The 16,393-nt window shown below is 43.2% G+C and overlaps 1 protein-coding gene across 1 annotated transcript in view; it reads left to right on the forward strand.

Moving 5' to 3' along the window:
• The window catches only part of LOC311242899 (uncharacterized protein), a gene marked incomplete at its 3' end in the record, with an annotated part of 128,447 nt that extends 112,948 nt beyond the window's left edge, over window positions 1-15,499 (forward strand). Inside the window, exons 10-21 of the mRNA XM_084331962.1 lie at window positions 2,060-2,104; window positions 2,408-2,488; window positions 4,783-4,836; window positions 5,094-5,150; window positions 5,304-5,330; window positions 6,900-6,959; window positions 7,777-7,848; window positions 7,957-7,983; window positions 8,092-8,145; window positions 9,991-10,077; window positions 11,960-11,998; window positions 15,449-15,499. Coding sequence (XP_084188088.1) covers window positions 2,060-2,104; window positions 2,408-2,488; window positions 4,783-4,836; window positions 5,094-5,150; window positions 5,304-5,330; window positions 6,900-6,959; window positions 7,777-7,848; window positions 7,957-7,983; window positions 8,092-8,145; window positions 9,991-10,077; window positions 11,960-11,998; window positions 15,449-15,499 — 654 coding nt within the window. The remainder of the gene's footprint in view (window positions 1-2,059; window positions 2,105-2,407; window positions 2,489-4,782; window positions 4,837-5,093; window positions 5,151-5,303; window positions 5,331-6,899; window positions 6,960-7,776; window positions 7,849-7,956; window positions 7,984-8,091; window positions 8,146-9,990; window positions 10,078-11,959; window positions 11,999-15,448) is intronic.
• Between the last annotated feature and the right edge of the window lie 894 nt (window positions 15,500-16,393).

The raw sequence follows: 16,393 nt of genomic DNA on the forward strand, positions 1-16,393 counted from the left end.
CCTCCACCGGCTCGCAGTCAAGTTCTGCATCACCTTCAAACTCCTGCTCCTCACCTGCAAGTCCCTCCATGCCCTCGCCCCCCGATACCTGTCTGATCTCCTCCGCCAGTACACTCCATCCCGGAACCTACGATCCTCTGCTCTAGGTCTCCTCTCCATCCCTCGCACCAGGTTACGGACTTTCGGGGACAGAGCCTTCAGCGTGGCGTCCCCTACCCTCTGGAACTCTCTCCCCCCCCGAAGTCCGCAACGCCCCAACCCTGGACACCTTCAAAACTGCTCTAAAAACACACATCTTCACCAAGGCTTTTCCCCATCAGTTAGTTTAGATTAGGTCCATTATCCCTTACCTGCCCTCATCCCCCTTTTTCCCCCTACTTCCCTAGCCCTATTTTCTGTCCTGATTGTGAAGCGACCTTGGGTTCTATGAAAGGCGCTATATAAATTTGATCTATTATTATTATTATTATTATTATTATTATTATTATTATTATTATTATTATTATTATTATTATTATTATTATTATTATTATTATTATTATTATCTAGAGATATGTAAGAGGACTATATGCAGGTAGATATAGGTGTGGGTAGATATATATGTGGTGAGAAAACTGAGAATACATTTATATATGGTATATACAGGTGTATAAGTAAGTATATAGAGGGGTTATATGCAGGTATATTCAGACAAATATATATATATATATGCTGTAAATATAAGAATATAAATGTAAATATGGGTATATTCAGCACTGTCGTACATGCTATCATACAGAGTATATGTGTAGACTATGGTATGAGGGCGTTGTTTTTTATTAAGATTATTATATAAATAGCTGGTCACCCAGAAGGCATTGCAGCTACAGATGTTATCGGGGCGTCAAGCCCAGCAAACGCACCAGTAGGGTGTGGCCTGGACCAAAGGCTAATAAACGTACACTGTAAAAAAGAAGACTGTAAGAAAACTGTAAATGTATGGCAGCAACGGTTGCCAAATACTTACTGTCAAATTACAGTAAAATCAAATACATTTACAGATTACAACCTTTATTTAATGGTTAATATTTTGATAAAAGGTAATTTACTGTATTTTTATGGCATTTACACTTAAATCAGAAAAACAAAAAGAAATCTGTAAAATAATACAGTGCATTTCCTGTGAAATATTTTAAATTTTTTTACAGTGTAGGCTAAGTCACCCAGTCAGCCATCCAATGGGAGGCGGGGGTGTGCCGCACATGCTCAGACTGCGCTGGGGGACAAAACGGATGGAAATGTAGCCAAAGTGAAACTGTGTCACGTGCCCCAAATGTTGGACACGATTTGACGAGTGACATCTCCTCGATTTGACCCTCCTTTGACCCTAACTGGGTCACTCACCGGGCCCTCTGTCTGACCCCTGATCGGCTGGAGAGCCAATCACAGGCATAACGAGACGGCCCAAAGAACACACAGATAGATAGAAATCATCATCTGGAAGACCGGGAACCATTTCATTCAGAACCATTCATTCGGAATCATTCAGACTTGACCCTTGACCTCGGACTGTGTTTGAAGCATTGCGGCACGGTGGTGTAGTGGTCAAACACTGTCGCCTCACAGCAAGAAGGTCCAGGGTTCGATTCCCGCTTGGGGACCAGGTTTCCATGATGCCAGTTACCCAGGTGGGGTATCTCCCAGGCCTCTCTGTGTGGAGTTTGCATGTTCTCCCCGTGCTCGCAAGGGTTTCCCCTCCCAATAAAATAAACCCAATGGAAAAACATGCACAACAACAAGATCGCTAACGCTGTGGCGTCCTTGACGAAGACGGACAGGAGCACTTGGATTGGTCCCCTGGCGCGGCTCACGTTGACGCCTGTCTGCTCCCGGCTGCCCTTGGGGGGAAGGACGATGGGATGGGTTAATCGCAGAGACGAATCGCATGCATGCATCGCATGCGTGCCGATTGATGACCTCTGAGCAGGTCCTAAATTATTATTATTATTTATTAAGTGGCGTTTGGAGCCATGTAAATGTGCCAAAAGTTAATGTTGGTTTTCTTTTTGCCCTGTGACAGGGCGAGCTGGGTTTACCCGGGCCGTCGGGACTGGACGGAGAGAAGGTACGGTGGTTTGTAATCATGTGACAGAGGTGGTGTGAATGGTGGTTGGGTCCAGACCAGTGGTTCTCAGATGTTTTCACGTCAAAGACCCCCCCCCAAATACATTCACGTGAGGCCGAGGGCCTCCATTTGGTATCCCCCTCAAGGGCCACAGGGGGACCCTGGGCAACACTTACCTTTGGGAGCCACTGGTCTAGATTGAATCATTAATTTGTTCTGTGTTGCAGTAGTTGTCACTCCCGGCGTTCTCCTTTCGTGGCAGTAAAGCTCATTGTCTCTCCTCTCTTTGTTACCCGCCTGCAGGGTCCTAAAGGGGACATGGCCGAGAGAGGGTCAGCAGGAGAGAGAGGAGAGAAAGGAGAGATGGGTCTCTCTGGACCTGCGGTGAGTGTTGATTGAAGACACCTCGTTATAACGTGCCGTTGTGTTCCAGGCCTGCGTGACTGTAGAGTTCAGAAAGGGGCAGGTGCGACACATGGTTGTTTTGCTGCCCCCTAGTGGTCGATGTCAGAGTACCTCTTTTCCTTTTATATAGAGAAGAGAAGATATTCCTTTATTGATCCCCTTGGGGAAATTCAGGCATCATAGCAGCATGATGGGAGGGGATGGGATGGGAGCATGATGGGAGGGGGGAGGGGAGGTACAGGTATGGGCAGGGTAATAGTAGAAGACATAAATACAGGCAATAAAATGATAGGACAGTAGAAAAGTAAAAATAGGCAGTGTAAACAATATAATTAACTATGAATATACGCATATGAGCAAGTAGGAAGTGTAATCAAAGGTGCAGATGGGGGTCTGTATGCCCTATCAGTTATATTACACATTACAATAAATATGGTTACAATTACCACTAGAATCTAAATATATACTATGAGTAAGTAAAGTATACAGTACAGGTGCAGTATACATAAGGTAGTACCTCCAAAGAGCCACTCTGACCAATTGGGGTGCAGAGTGCCAGCAGGGTGAAGGTATCAACCAGTATGGCAGCAGCTAAATCACTTTGTGTTTAGTTACACTTTTCTTTTTTTAAGTATGAAAGAAATGGCATCCCACCTCCACCCGAAAACAAACTAGATCATCTAGTAGGGCGGCTACTGAGCAGGATTTCACCCCTTTTCCAATAAGCTAGCATGCAATGGAATGGCTGATGTCTTGATTCCTCAATATCTCTAGATTCAAAGGCAGCTGAGTGGCGCAGTTGAGCAAGGCACTCGCCACTAACGCAGGAGATGCTGGTATCGAGCCCAGCTCTCTGCGTTGCTACCGGCTTGGCCGGCCGTCATACTAACACAATTGGCAGTGTTAGAGGGTGGGAAAGCCGGTGGGTGGGGATTGGACGTTGTGGACAGCGACTCCTACAGGTCGGTTGGGTGACGCCCGGTACAGCGGAAACAGGAAGTGTCGGGGGCAGCGTGAGCCTCCCACACGTTACTCCTCGCCACTGAGAGTTCGAGCTGTTGCGGTGAAAAGATGCGACAGGCTGCCTCGTGTACCGGAGGGGACATGTGATGCAAGGCTTCTATCCTCACTACAGCCGACCAGTGGGAGGCATAGTCTAACAACGATCAAGACAGGGGAGGGAAGAATTGGAAATACGAAATTGGGATGGGAGAAAAAATTAAAAAATTAGGAGAAAAAGTGGATAAAAAAAATGTCTATCTTCACTTTAGCATTAGAATTGAGCCTGCTAGCACCTCATAAAGAACGGAATTGAGCCTGCTAGAACGGCATCATAGGGTTTATTTACCAGGGTAGGTTCTGTTTTTAACCTTTATTTACCAGGGTAGGTTCTGTTTATAACCTGTATCTATTTACCCAGGGTAGGTTACTAGGTTCTGTTTTTAACCTTTATTTACCAGGGTAGGTTCTGTTTTTAACCTTTATTTACACAGGGTAGGTTCTGTCTTTAACCTTTATTTACCCAGGGTAGGTTCTGTTTTTAACCTTTATTTACACAGGGTAGGTTCTGTCTTTAACCTTTATTTACCCAGGGTAGGTTCTGTCTTTAACCTTTATTTACCCAGGGTAGGTTATGTTTATAAGCTTTATTTACCCATGGTAGGTTCTGTTTTAACCTTTATTTACCCTGGGATATTAAAATTAAAATAAAGAATAGGGAAAAAAACTGTCAAAGAGTCAAATAGTTTTGCTTGACAATGTGACAGTAGCAAACGTGTGCCATATCACTTTACAATTTTCACTGGAGAACCAAAAACGACCACATATCGTCACACCGCCAAAAACAAGAGAAACCATCAGTCCCTAAAGCTTTTTCTTGCCATAAAATCTATAAGCGGTTGCCATATTTTCAAAAAGTCCTGACTCTTACATTTTATGTTGTAATAAATTCTCTTACAAAATGACAGATGGCAAATGACAGAACCAAGACATGCGATAGAAGTTGCCCTTTTGTTCTTTTGCAACGCCAGCAAAAACGGGACATTTCATTTTCCAGGTGTGTAGAAGATTCAGTGCAAACTCTTGAAAAGGGAAAGTTGTAAGAAGAGTCTTTTGAGTCTTGAAACAAAACAAAAAAAAACAGACCAGTCCTCTTTGCCAATATCCATCTCCATTTACATCCAGTAACATCTGTGCTCGCAGACAAGCTTTCTAACAGGGATTAGCAGCAGTAACACTAGCTGAAGGTTGATATAGTGTTCTGTGTGGAACAGGGCATGGACGCACCGAAAGGAGAGAAGGGCGACTCCACCATGGAAGATAATCTGGTCAGTGCAACGCATGCACGCACACACACACACACACACACACACACACACACACACACACACACACACACACACACACACACACATATATACACACACACACATATATACACACACACACACACCCCACACACACACACCCTGCATCATCACACACAATCCGCTCTATTGTCTGGTCTAATGAACTCACAGTGGGCTTCCTGTCACGGTGCTGTTTCCCGTGTTGACATCCTGTTGCTCCTGTGTCTGATGCTCAGGTTCAGATGATCTCTCAGCCCGGTCCTCCAGGACCTCCCGGGCCCCCCGGCTACATGGTGAGTGGACATCCTCATCATCCTCATTGTCCTCATCATCCTCACCTTAGTCATTGTGATCATAATAACAATATGAATAATGATGATAGTAGTAATAACGAGGAGGCACTCAGAGGTCAAACAGAGATGATAAATAAGCACCTTGTATTTCAGGGACATCATGGAATGCCTGGTCCCAAGGTAAGACTGTATATCGTGTGTGTTTGTGTGTGTGTTTGTGTGTATGTGTGTGCGTGCGTGCGTGCGTGCGTGCTTGTTGCTCCACCCATAGATATATATAGAACACTAGATAGCTTAAGGCGGAGTCACCAGCGTCACTGAACCGCCGCCATCTTGCGGAGGTCAGCCTTGAGTGAGAGTGAGTGAGCTGCACAGACAAAAATACTCATAACTCGCTGAAATATTGACGGATTTACAAACGGGTTGGTTTGCTATAAACATCAAAGATGTAGTTATGATACTGCATACTTATAAATAAAAAAAATTAAGATGTTTTTTTTTACAAACCGCTTGAATCATAGCCACGTTAATAATGCTTGTAATAAACCAAACCGTTTGTAAATCCGTCAATATTTCAGCGAGTTATGAGTATTTTTGTCTGTGCAGCTCACTCACTCTCACTCAAGGCTGACCTCCGCAAGATGGCGGCGGTTCAGTGACGTCGCTCTCCATTGGCCGGCAGCGCGGGCAAGCTATCTAGTGTTCTATATATATCTATTAATATGGCTCCACCAGTCTCTGTGTCATTATGTCATGCTGTGATGCTGCTGAGTGTTGTGTTGCTGGTCCTGAGTGTTGTGATGCTGCTACTGAGTGTTGTGTTGCTGTGATGCTGAGTGTTGTGTTGCTGTGATGCTGAGTGTTGTGTTGCTGTGATGCTGAGTGTTGTGATGCTGCTACTGAGTGTTGTGTTGCTGTGATGCTGCTGAGTGTTGTGTTGCTGTGATGCTGCTGAGTGTTGTGTTGCTGGTCCTGAGTGTTGTGATGCTGCTACTGAGTGTTGTGTTGCTGTGATGCTGCTGAGTGTTGTGTTGCTGTGATGCTGCTGAGTGTTGTGTTGCTGGTCCTGAGTGTTGTGATGCTGCTACTGAGTGTTGTGTTGCTGTGATGCTGAGTGTTGTGTTGCTGTGATGCTGAGTGTTGTGTTGCTGGTCCTGAGTGTTGTGATGCTGCTACTGAGTGTTGTGTTGCTGTGATGCTGCTGAGTGTTGTGTTGCTGTGATGCTGAGTGTTGTGTTGCTGGTCCTGAGTGTTGTGATGCTGCTACTGAGTGTTGTGTTGCTGTGATGCTGAGTGTTGTGTTGCTGTGATGCTGCTGAGTGTTGTGTTGCTGGTCCTGAGTGTTGTGATGCTGCTACTGAGTGTTGTGTTGCTGTGATGCTGGGTGTTGTGTTGCTGTGATGCTGAGTGTTGTGTTGCTGTGATGCTGAGTGTTGTGTTGCTGTGATGCTGAGTGTTGTGATGCTGCTACTGAGTGTTGTGTTGCTGTGATGCTGCTGAGTGTTGTGTTGCTGTGATGCTGCTGAGTGTTGTGTTGCTGGTCCTGAGTGTTGTGATGCTGCTACTGAGTGTTGTGTTGCTGTGATGCTGGGTGTTGTGTTGCTGTGATGCTGAGTGTTGTGTTGCTGTGATGCTGAGTGTTGTGTTGCTGTGATGCTGAGTGTTGTGATGCTGCTACTGAGTGTTGTGTTGCTGTGATGCTGAGTGTTGTGTTGCTGTGATGCTGAGTGTTGTGTTGCTGTGATGCAGGGCGAGCCTGGAGCAGGATCTAAGGGAGAGAGGGGAGACGGCGGTGCTCCTGGCTTCAGGGTGAGTGACATCATCACAATGAGGATGTTCTGTTGTGATGTCATGAGTCCTTCAAACCTTATTCACCTTGTTCGCCCCGCCCCCTTTTTTCTTCTTCCTTTTTTTTTCCTGTTTACACAAAACTGCTTAGCTAGTAACTCATTCTCCTTGTAACAAAGGTATTTGTGAATTAAAGGGGGACCTAGTGTTGTTTCATAAAAAAAATTATGGATCTCAAAGTCTAGAATGTAGCTGATAATGTATCACTTTCTAAATACCATGACATAGGAACATAGGGAGTGGAGATGCTAACGCAACGAGCTAGCAGCTGGAAACACAACATAATGGTTGCTCTCGGGGGAATGTTTTAATTTCTTCAAAACAGAGAATAATGGTTGTCTTGTTGTTTTTTATCCTCATTTTATTTTATTTTGTTACATATTTCGTTCTCTCTTAGGTAGTAAGAGAGTTTTATCTTAAATGTCATGATATTGTAAGAAAGGGGCAGGACTAGATAAGCCGTGCCTCCCTCTGCCTCTTCTCCAACTCATCCTCGTTTGTTTTCCTACGGATGAAGACAGACTCATTTGTTTATGTTTACATTTAGTCTTTACTGTGATTCGTACATTTGCTGTGTTTGAGATAAATAAAGATCAAATCAAAGGTACTGTCGTTCCTATTGATGAATTGAAAATGGAGGACCCTTATGTAAACAAGACGAACGTCTTTTTCTGGTCTTCATCCTCTTAGCAGTTGTTAGTATTGAGCTGTACTGTATTGTACCCATTCTGCAACCTGTTAATAAAGTTTTCAATCAATCAATCAATCAACTCTGCAGGGATTGGACGGGCCCCTCGGTCCCCACGGGCCCACAGGATTGGTGGGGCTTCCCGGCTCTAAAGGAGAAAAGGTAGATAACCGACAACGCGGGCCGTCGTTTTAGCCCAATGCCTCTGTTTTGACTCATTCCACAACATGTAACCACATACATTTATGTTTGTATATATTATGTTCACAGGGCAAATTGGGGGAGCCTGGAATGGATGTGAGTATCTCAAAATCAAATTTGTATTGTTATTCCATCGTTTGGCAGCCATTGTTCTGTGGTCCTACCTGTACTGTACATTGACCTTTAACCTCCTCCCATCCCCAGGGCTTCCATGGCCTGACCGGAGAGAAAGGTGACCGAGGGGACCGAGGAGACAAGGTGAGAGAGGGTGTTCTCTACGTCACGGCTAGACGTGATGAGCCCAAATGCAGAACACAAGAGACAGTAAAGTGGGAAGGGTTAACCAGAACATGTATTCTCTGTTTAGTGCAGAGTGACGGAATGAACTTCCCACCACAGTTAGGACAGCCGAATCCCGACCAATCTTTCGCTGTCGACTAAAAACACACTTCTTCAATCAATATCTGAAATGGGAAAAAAAATTATAATAAAAAATCACTAACCTTCTTACTGTCCTATACTACCATGCACTCCTCCTACTATACTAATATGTCCGATGTCTATGCACTCAATACTGCAGCACCCAAGTTTCAGCACTGTTTGAACATTGTTACTCAGCTGAAAGAGTTGTACCCTTCCTGCTGACTGGTTGTACAGAACTTGTAAGTCGCTTCGGATAAAAGCGTCAGCTAAATGACTAAATGTAAATGTAAAATGAAGGGACTGGGAGACCCATGTTACTAACCAAACCCCTATTTTATCACTGTATACTCTGACCACCCCCACCACCACCACCCCACACACACACATACAATTACAAAAAAAGGGGGGAAAAGTAGCCTACTTCTTTTGAAGTATCTCTGTATGTGGCGTTTTGGCACATTAAGGAGAGAGCGCTCAAACGATGCAACGGTTGCCTGCTTCTGGGCGCCTCCAGCCCTGGCAACACTTCCCCCACTGTTCTGGGGCCTGTTTGTGACCACAAGCTCCTTTTCTTCTGGGGGGAAAAACTCCCCGGGTCGACCCACTGTCTCGGGGTGTTTAGTGTCACTTCAGTTTCATACTTTCGTTCGCCAGTTTCCCACCACAAATGAACACATTCAGTTCTAAGTTTGTCCGTCGACTCTGTGAAGCCAAACTCAATATAACTTTTTGGTGTAACGATAATATAATGTGACTGTGTGTAGCCGGCGTTGCACTGCTAGCATAGCTCTGTGAACACTGCTGGTGTTCAAGGCAAAGGCAAGGTCAACTTTATTGTCCATTTTCTATTGTGCAAGACATACAGAAACACTACACGGAAACAATGCGCCCTGATCCTCGCCAGATGCTTAGGCCTATAGGCTATCGTTATTTTGTTCTAAATAATAATACATTTATAATCTTCTAAAATTATGCTTGTGGTTGTCTTCTTCACAAAAATGTATTAAATGCTGAGATATGTGCATATATTCTATACAGGTACAGTATATAACACAATTCTTTATTGCCTATATTTATTGTAATGTTAATATAACCAGACCCTCATCTGCACCTTTGTTTACACTGTTTATTTTTCTCATATTTCGATATTCAGATCTAATTGTATTGCCTATATTAATGTCTTTCTACTATTACCCTGTCCATACCTGTACCTCCCCTCCCCTCCCCCTCCCCCATGCTGCTATGACCCCCAAATGTACCCCAAGGGGATCAATAAAGGAATATCTTAACACGCCAACATTATCTTGTGTTCTCCAAAGTCGGACAAGAAAATACTGCGCGTTCAGTACAAAGCTAGCCTAGCTTAGCACAAAAAAACGAATGGAAGCGGATACGGACCGACTAGCCTAGCTTAGCACAAAAAACGAATGGAAGCAGATACGGACCGGCTAGCCTAGCTTAGCACAAAAAACGAATGGAAGCGGATACGGACCGGCTAGCCTAGCTTAGCACAAAAAACGAATGGAAACGGATACGGACCGGCTAGCCTAGTGGTCCGCAGTAGACCCCCACTGCCGGCTCGACGGAATGAAAACCGCACATGGGTGACTCAACGACGTGGTCCTTGTGCTTGTGATGTTGGTCTGATAACGGGGTCCTGTGCTCCCTGTCTGTCTCCAGGGTGACAGAGGGACGGTGGGGAAGCGGGGCCTGAAGGGCCAGAAGGGCGAGCAGGGGCCTCCAGGCCTGGATCAGCCCTGTCCTGTGGTACGTTACCTCCACTCCACCCCCCCCCCCCCCCCCCCCCCCCCCCCCCCATACACACAACCAGCCACACACACACACACACACACACACACACACACACAGACGCACACACACACACACACACACACACACACACACACACACACACACACACACACACACACACACACACACACACACACACCTACTGCATGTGGTGCATTCAAAGTATTCCATTACATCATCGTCGCAGACATTTTGGTAGGCAAACAACATATAATTGTAATCAACAATAACAGGTGATAATCATTATGTGACCAGCCACACACACACACACACACACACACACACACACACACACACACACACACACAGACGCACACACACACACACACACACACACACACACACACACACACACACACACACACACACACACACCTACTGCATGTGGTGCATTCAAAGTATTCCATTACATCATCGTCGCAGACATTTTGGTAGGCAAACAACATATAATTGTAATCAACAATAACAGGTGATAATCATTATGTGACCAGTGAGATGATAAGCTGTTTTTCTATGGCTTCACGCCATATTGGTAGGTAACACATGACACTATGAATACACACACATGCACACACACACACACACATTTCCACACATACAATACAATTCATGGAGACCAGATAAGATGTTTTATTAAATTACCTGTTGATTCTTTATTTTATTTCTTATTTCTGTCTTTTCTTTGGAGATATTTCACTGTTTTCTCTCTCTTCCTGTCGATCTCGACTCTATTACTTCCAACTGTGAGCTGTCGTTTCTGATTCTGTTCGTGTAACCATCGGCTGGCTCTTTGCTGACAGGGTTGTGATGGGGTCAAAGGTCGCTCTAAGGACGCAGAGCTCTCTGCCCTTTCACCTCCTCCTCCTCCTTTCTCTCCTCCTGTCGACGTCCCCTGTCCTTTGGTACAGTATCTCTTTCCAACTCTTCTTTTTCACTAATTACTACTCCTGCATCTAGCTGTCCTCTTTCTGTCTTTCTCATTATATTCTATATATATATACTCTTCATCTGTCTCTTCCTCAAAACTCTGTTTTATATGTGACTGGTTATTATTGTGTCAACCATCATAAGGTCAAGGTCCTAACAATGTTTTACAGTATGGGAGAAAAGTATTTAGCAACACGGTATTGTTTGCTTACTGTATATATATATATATATATATATATATATCCACATCTGTCTGTACATATATAAAATGTTTTACATATCTGTAGATCTAGCTCAGATCTATATCACTGTACATATTAATATTACAACTATGTACATACATGTGATTAGCACTACACATACTAATCTATGTATTTTATACCCAGTTTAATCACCTGTACATTCTACTATTGCACTTTATTGTTACATTTCCACACACAATGTTGGATACCAAACTTATTTTCTTTGTACTCTAATAATAATAATAATAATAATAATAATAATAATAATAATAATAATAATAATAATAATAATAATAATAATAATAATAATAATAATAATAATAATAATAATAATAATAATAATAATAATAATAATAATAATAATAATAAATTCATTTTATTTATATAGCGCTTTTCAAGAACCCAAAGACGCTGACAATAAGCAAAACAAAGAACAGATAAACATAGAACCACAGTGAACAAGCAACAGTATGACTAAATACACAAGACATAAAACCAGGAGTAACAAGCGACAAACAAAAGCCAGTAGGGGAACAATCATACTAGTGCTGTATAATGACAATGAATTTTAATCTAATCTAATCTAATCACAAAATGAAGCATGAAACGATTCTCCCGACATCCCTAGTCTCTCGTTGACCCCTTCCTCCCTCCGTCTCTCCTCGCAGGGACACGACGGGCTGCCCATACCAGGCTGTTGGCACAAGGTGAGTGAAAAGGGCACACCCGAATCCATCCGATCTCAGGAACCCATCGTTTCTCGAATAATCCGTACCCAATATTGAGTGTGTGGGATATTTGATAAAGGATGGGTCTCCAAGATGGCAGAATGTCTACATGGTTGTTACTTGTGGGATGCTAAGCGTCTGACTGTGAGACGGCAAGCCGGCACGGCCGTGAGATGAAAACACACCTAACACAACATTCTCTGTCGTGTCTGCCGATGGCTTGGATACCTTGTGGTTACTGTGATTGATTAGATGTGGAATGATTGCCGGCATTAAAATATAATTGCTTGAATTTGATTTGACACAGGGCCATTTTGTAAGTATATTATGCTCTCTGAACTTGTAATCAAAGCATGGATGTTTGTGTGGCTGGTGTGCTTACTTTCCAACTCACCCGGATATGATGGACAGGTTTTTATAAGAAACACATTTTACACATTTTAACTGTTCCTCTTTTACTTATTTTATTCCAGAATGTATGTTTGTAAGTGCAAATAACGATAAACAAATAAGAAACATATTGTTCTGCCTTGTGAAGGTTTTATAAGAATATATATATATGTTTATATATATATATATATATATATATATATATATATATATATATATATATATTAGTGCTGTCAAACGATTAAAATATTTAACTCGATTAATCGCATGATTGTCCATAGTTAACTCGCGATTAATCGCAAATTAATCGCATTTTTTTTTTTTTACCTTAAACAGATCTTTTTCAAGTTCCAAGTTTTAATACTCTTATCAACATGCGAGTCAACAAATGCTTGCTTTATGCAGCCATTTAACACAAAAGGATGACCCTCATGCATTGCAAATTTGCATCAAATTCAAAACAGAGTGATGCACAAAATAACTTAAAAGAAAATAATAATTTAAAACAATGAATAAAGTGTGCATGAAATAATAGGGGAAAGAAAATGTTAGGAACTTGTTACATTCACACACACAAGGGCCGATTAATCACACACCCCCCTCTCTCCCTCACACACACACCCCCCCAGCTCTCTTTCTCTTTTGCCCCTTCCTCATCTCTCTCACCCCCCTCTCTCTCTATATCACACACACACACACACACACACACACACACACACACACACACACACACACTTCAGAAACAAACATAGTATCAATGAGAGCATCAAGAATACACCTGAGTGAAGTCTAGTAAAAAAAAAAAAAAAATTTTTTTTTTTTTTTTTTTTTTTTTAGTTAATCTTGAGTTAAAAAAATTAGTGGCATTAATAGAATCGGGAGTTAACGCGATATTAACGCGTTAACTTTGATATCGCGTTAACGCGATATTAACGCGTTAACTTTGATATCGCGTTAACTCCCGATTCTATTAATGCCACTAATTTTTTTAACTCAAGATTAACTAAAAAAAAAACTTCACTCAGGTGTATTATTGATGCTCTCATTGATACTATGTTTGTTTCTGGTGTGTGTGTGTGTGTGTGTGTGTGTGTGTGTGTGTGTGTGTGTGTGTGTGTGTGTGTGTGTGTGTGTGTGTGTGTGTGTGTGTGTGTGTGTGTGTGTGTGTGTGTGTGTGTGTGTGTGTGTGTGAGATATAGAGAGAGAGGGGGGTGAGAGAGATGAGGATGGGGCAAGAGAGAAAGAGAGCTAGGGAGAGTGTGTGTGTGAGGGAGAGAGGGGGGTGTGTGATTAATCAGCCCCTGTGTGTGTGAATGTAACAAGTGCCTAACGTTTTCTTTCCCCTATTATTTCATGCACACTTTATTCATTGTTTTAAATTATTATTTTCTTTTAAGTTATTTTGTGCATCACTCTGTTTTGAATTTGATGCAAATTTGCAATGCATGAGGGTCATCCTTTTGTGTTAAATGGCTGCATAAAGCAAGCATTTGTTGACTCGCATGTTGATAAGAGTATTAAAACTTGGAACTTGAAAAAGATCTGTTTAAGGTAAAAAAAAAAAATGCGATTAATTTGCGATTAATCGCGAGTTAACTATGGACAATCATGCGATTAATCGAGTTAAATATTTTAATCGTTTGACAGCACTAATATATATATATATATATATATATATATGTTTATATATATATATATATATATATATATATATATATATATATATATATGTTTATATATATATATATATATATATATATATATATATATATATGTTTATATATAGGCGGCTGGGTAGCACAATGGACTAAGCACTCGCCTACCACCGCAGAGACTCTGGGACCGAATCCAGCTGTCAGCGGTACCTCCGGCTTGGTCAGTCGTCCCTACTAACACAATTGGCAGTGTTAGCGGGTGGGAAGCCGGTGGGGTATGTGTCCTGGTCGTTGTAAACTACGACTCCTACTGGTCGGTCGGGGCGCCTGTTCAGCAGGAGGGAGGGGATCTGGGGGAAATAGCGTGAACCTCCGCACGTGGTACGTTCCCCCAGTGAGACTCCTCGCGGTCAGGTGGGGCTGGCGGTGAGCGACTCCACATGTATCGGAGGAGGCATGTGGTAGTTCTACACCCTCCCCCAGGCCGACAGTGGGGCAATGCGCGCAACGACCAGGAAGGGAATTGGCATAACGACTCAATTGCGATGGCTGAAAAATACAGAAAAGCCCAAAAATAAAAAGTAAATTATATATATATATAAATATAGAAACATATATTTTCCGCATTCACACATATCATTACCTCACTAGTCGTTGTGTTGATTGTGATCCGTTCTCCCACTAAGAATGTATCCCCACTTTTCTTCTCTTGCAGTGATGACTAACCAGAAGCATGGCATCTGTACATATTGATATGGGATATATTGCAGCTGAGTACTACACCAACCCCCACCCAACCCCACCACCACCCCCCCCCCCCCAGTTTTCCATTTTTTTACGGAAACATTTTATATAATATATTGAGATTTTTTTTTATTTTTTTTTATCAAGGACATTGTTTTCAACAGTATTATCGAGACCGGATGTATACGACTTTTTCCTTTTTCTTTTTTTTTCATAAACTCTTTAAAGATATGAAGTATTTGATAAGTCCGTGACGGTGTGGAAACACAAGCCAGCCTTTTTGAAAGACAATAAGAGACTGAACTGGCAAACAGACCTCCTGATCCGAACGGATCTCAGCCGCGGACGCCGCAGAGGGAGGACGTATAAAGACAGTGTGGGTGCCGCCTCACTAACGAGAGTCTGACTCACCGCCCGGGTTGGGATCCACAACACTTGCATGGGAGTGTGGTGGCATGTGTGTGTGTCCGTGTGTCCGCGCGTGTGCGTGTGCGTGTGTGTGTGTGCACGCTCACCCCGGCCTCACGGTCACGGAGGGAGGGAGGGAGGGAGGGAGGGATGGACAGATCTCCCGGTGTGGCAGACGGAGTAGTGTGGGTCACTGCTCTCTCTTCTTCTTCTCCTCTCTCTCTTCTGAAAGGAGGACATGGCGAGGCAGAAGCTCAAACGCAAGCGTCTCTCCCAGCCCTGAGAGGGGGGGGAGGGAGGGGAGACAAGGGCCTGGTGGATAGAAAGACAAATGGACAGACAGATGAGGCACATGGGGGGGGGGACACACACGACGTGTCCTTCTTGTGAGGTGGACTGAGCTGAGTCACGGAACGCCTGCGCATCTACACGGAACACTCCCATGGCGGATATCCACCAGGAGGGGGCGACAGAGGACATTTCCACATACACACCTGAGGAGAAAGCGCACACACACACACACACACGACCCACCATGGCTGTCGATGTTACACAGTAGCTTGATTATCCAGTTTGTTCAGGGGTCACTGAGGCCACTGGCGCATAGGGAGAGATTTGACCCCACAGATGTGTTGAAGGTGTTACGACGCTCTCGTGTTTTCACAGTTTTTTAAGGTTCTCACTGATCAACTGCACGATGGAGAGTCATATCATTGTTTTAACCAGACCCTCCAGGATTTAGCAATTCAGCGATTGCAAAAAAAAAGAAATTCAATCACCCGCAATATTTCTACATAAGACTGTCAGGCTGCTCCAAATGTTCTGGTTTTGGTTCTCGTGGACAGTTTATTTAAGCCTAAACAAGAAATCACAATTTCTCCCACAATGAAACACAGAACGTGTCGCAAATTGTATTGCGATTTTCTTTTCCAAAATGATCCCAAAATAACTCCTGCAAAGTCCCAGTGGGTTCTGTTCAGCATGCGGTAGCCCCCGACTGCCCTCTAGAACACAAAACCTTAAGCTACCATATAGTTTTTCTTTTTTTATTTGCATAGAGCATTCTCTAACAGTCTTTCCATTTCAACCTGCCGCTAAATAAGGTCAGTAAGTCGACCTTTTTCTTCACGACTTCACTCTTCTGGCGGTGGTGACCTGCGTGTTGTTTTGTTCTTTT

Source organism: Notolepis coatsorum (assembly GCF_963971535.1).
Source record: "Notolepis coatsorum genome assembly, chromosome: 16".
Lineage (NCBI taxonomy): Eukaryota > Metazoa > Chordata > Actinopteri > Aulopiformes > Paralepididae > Notolepis > Notolepis coatsorum.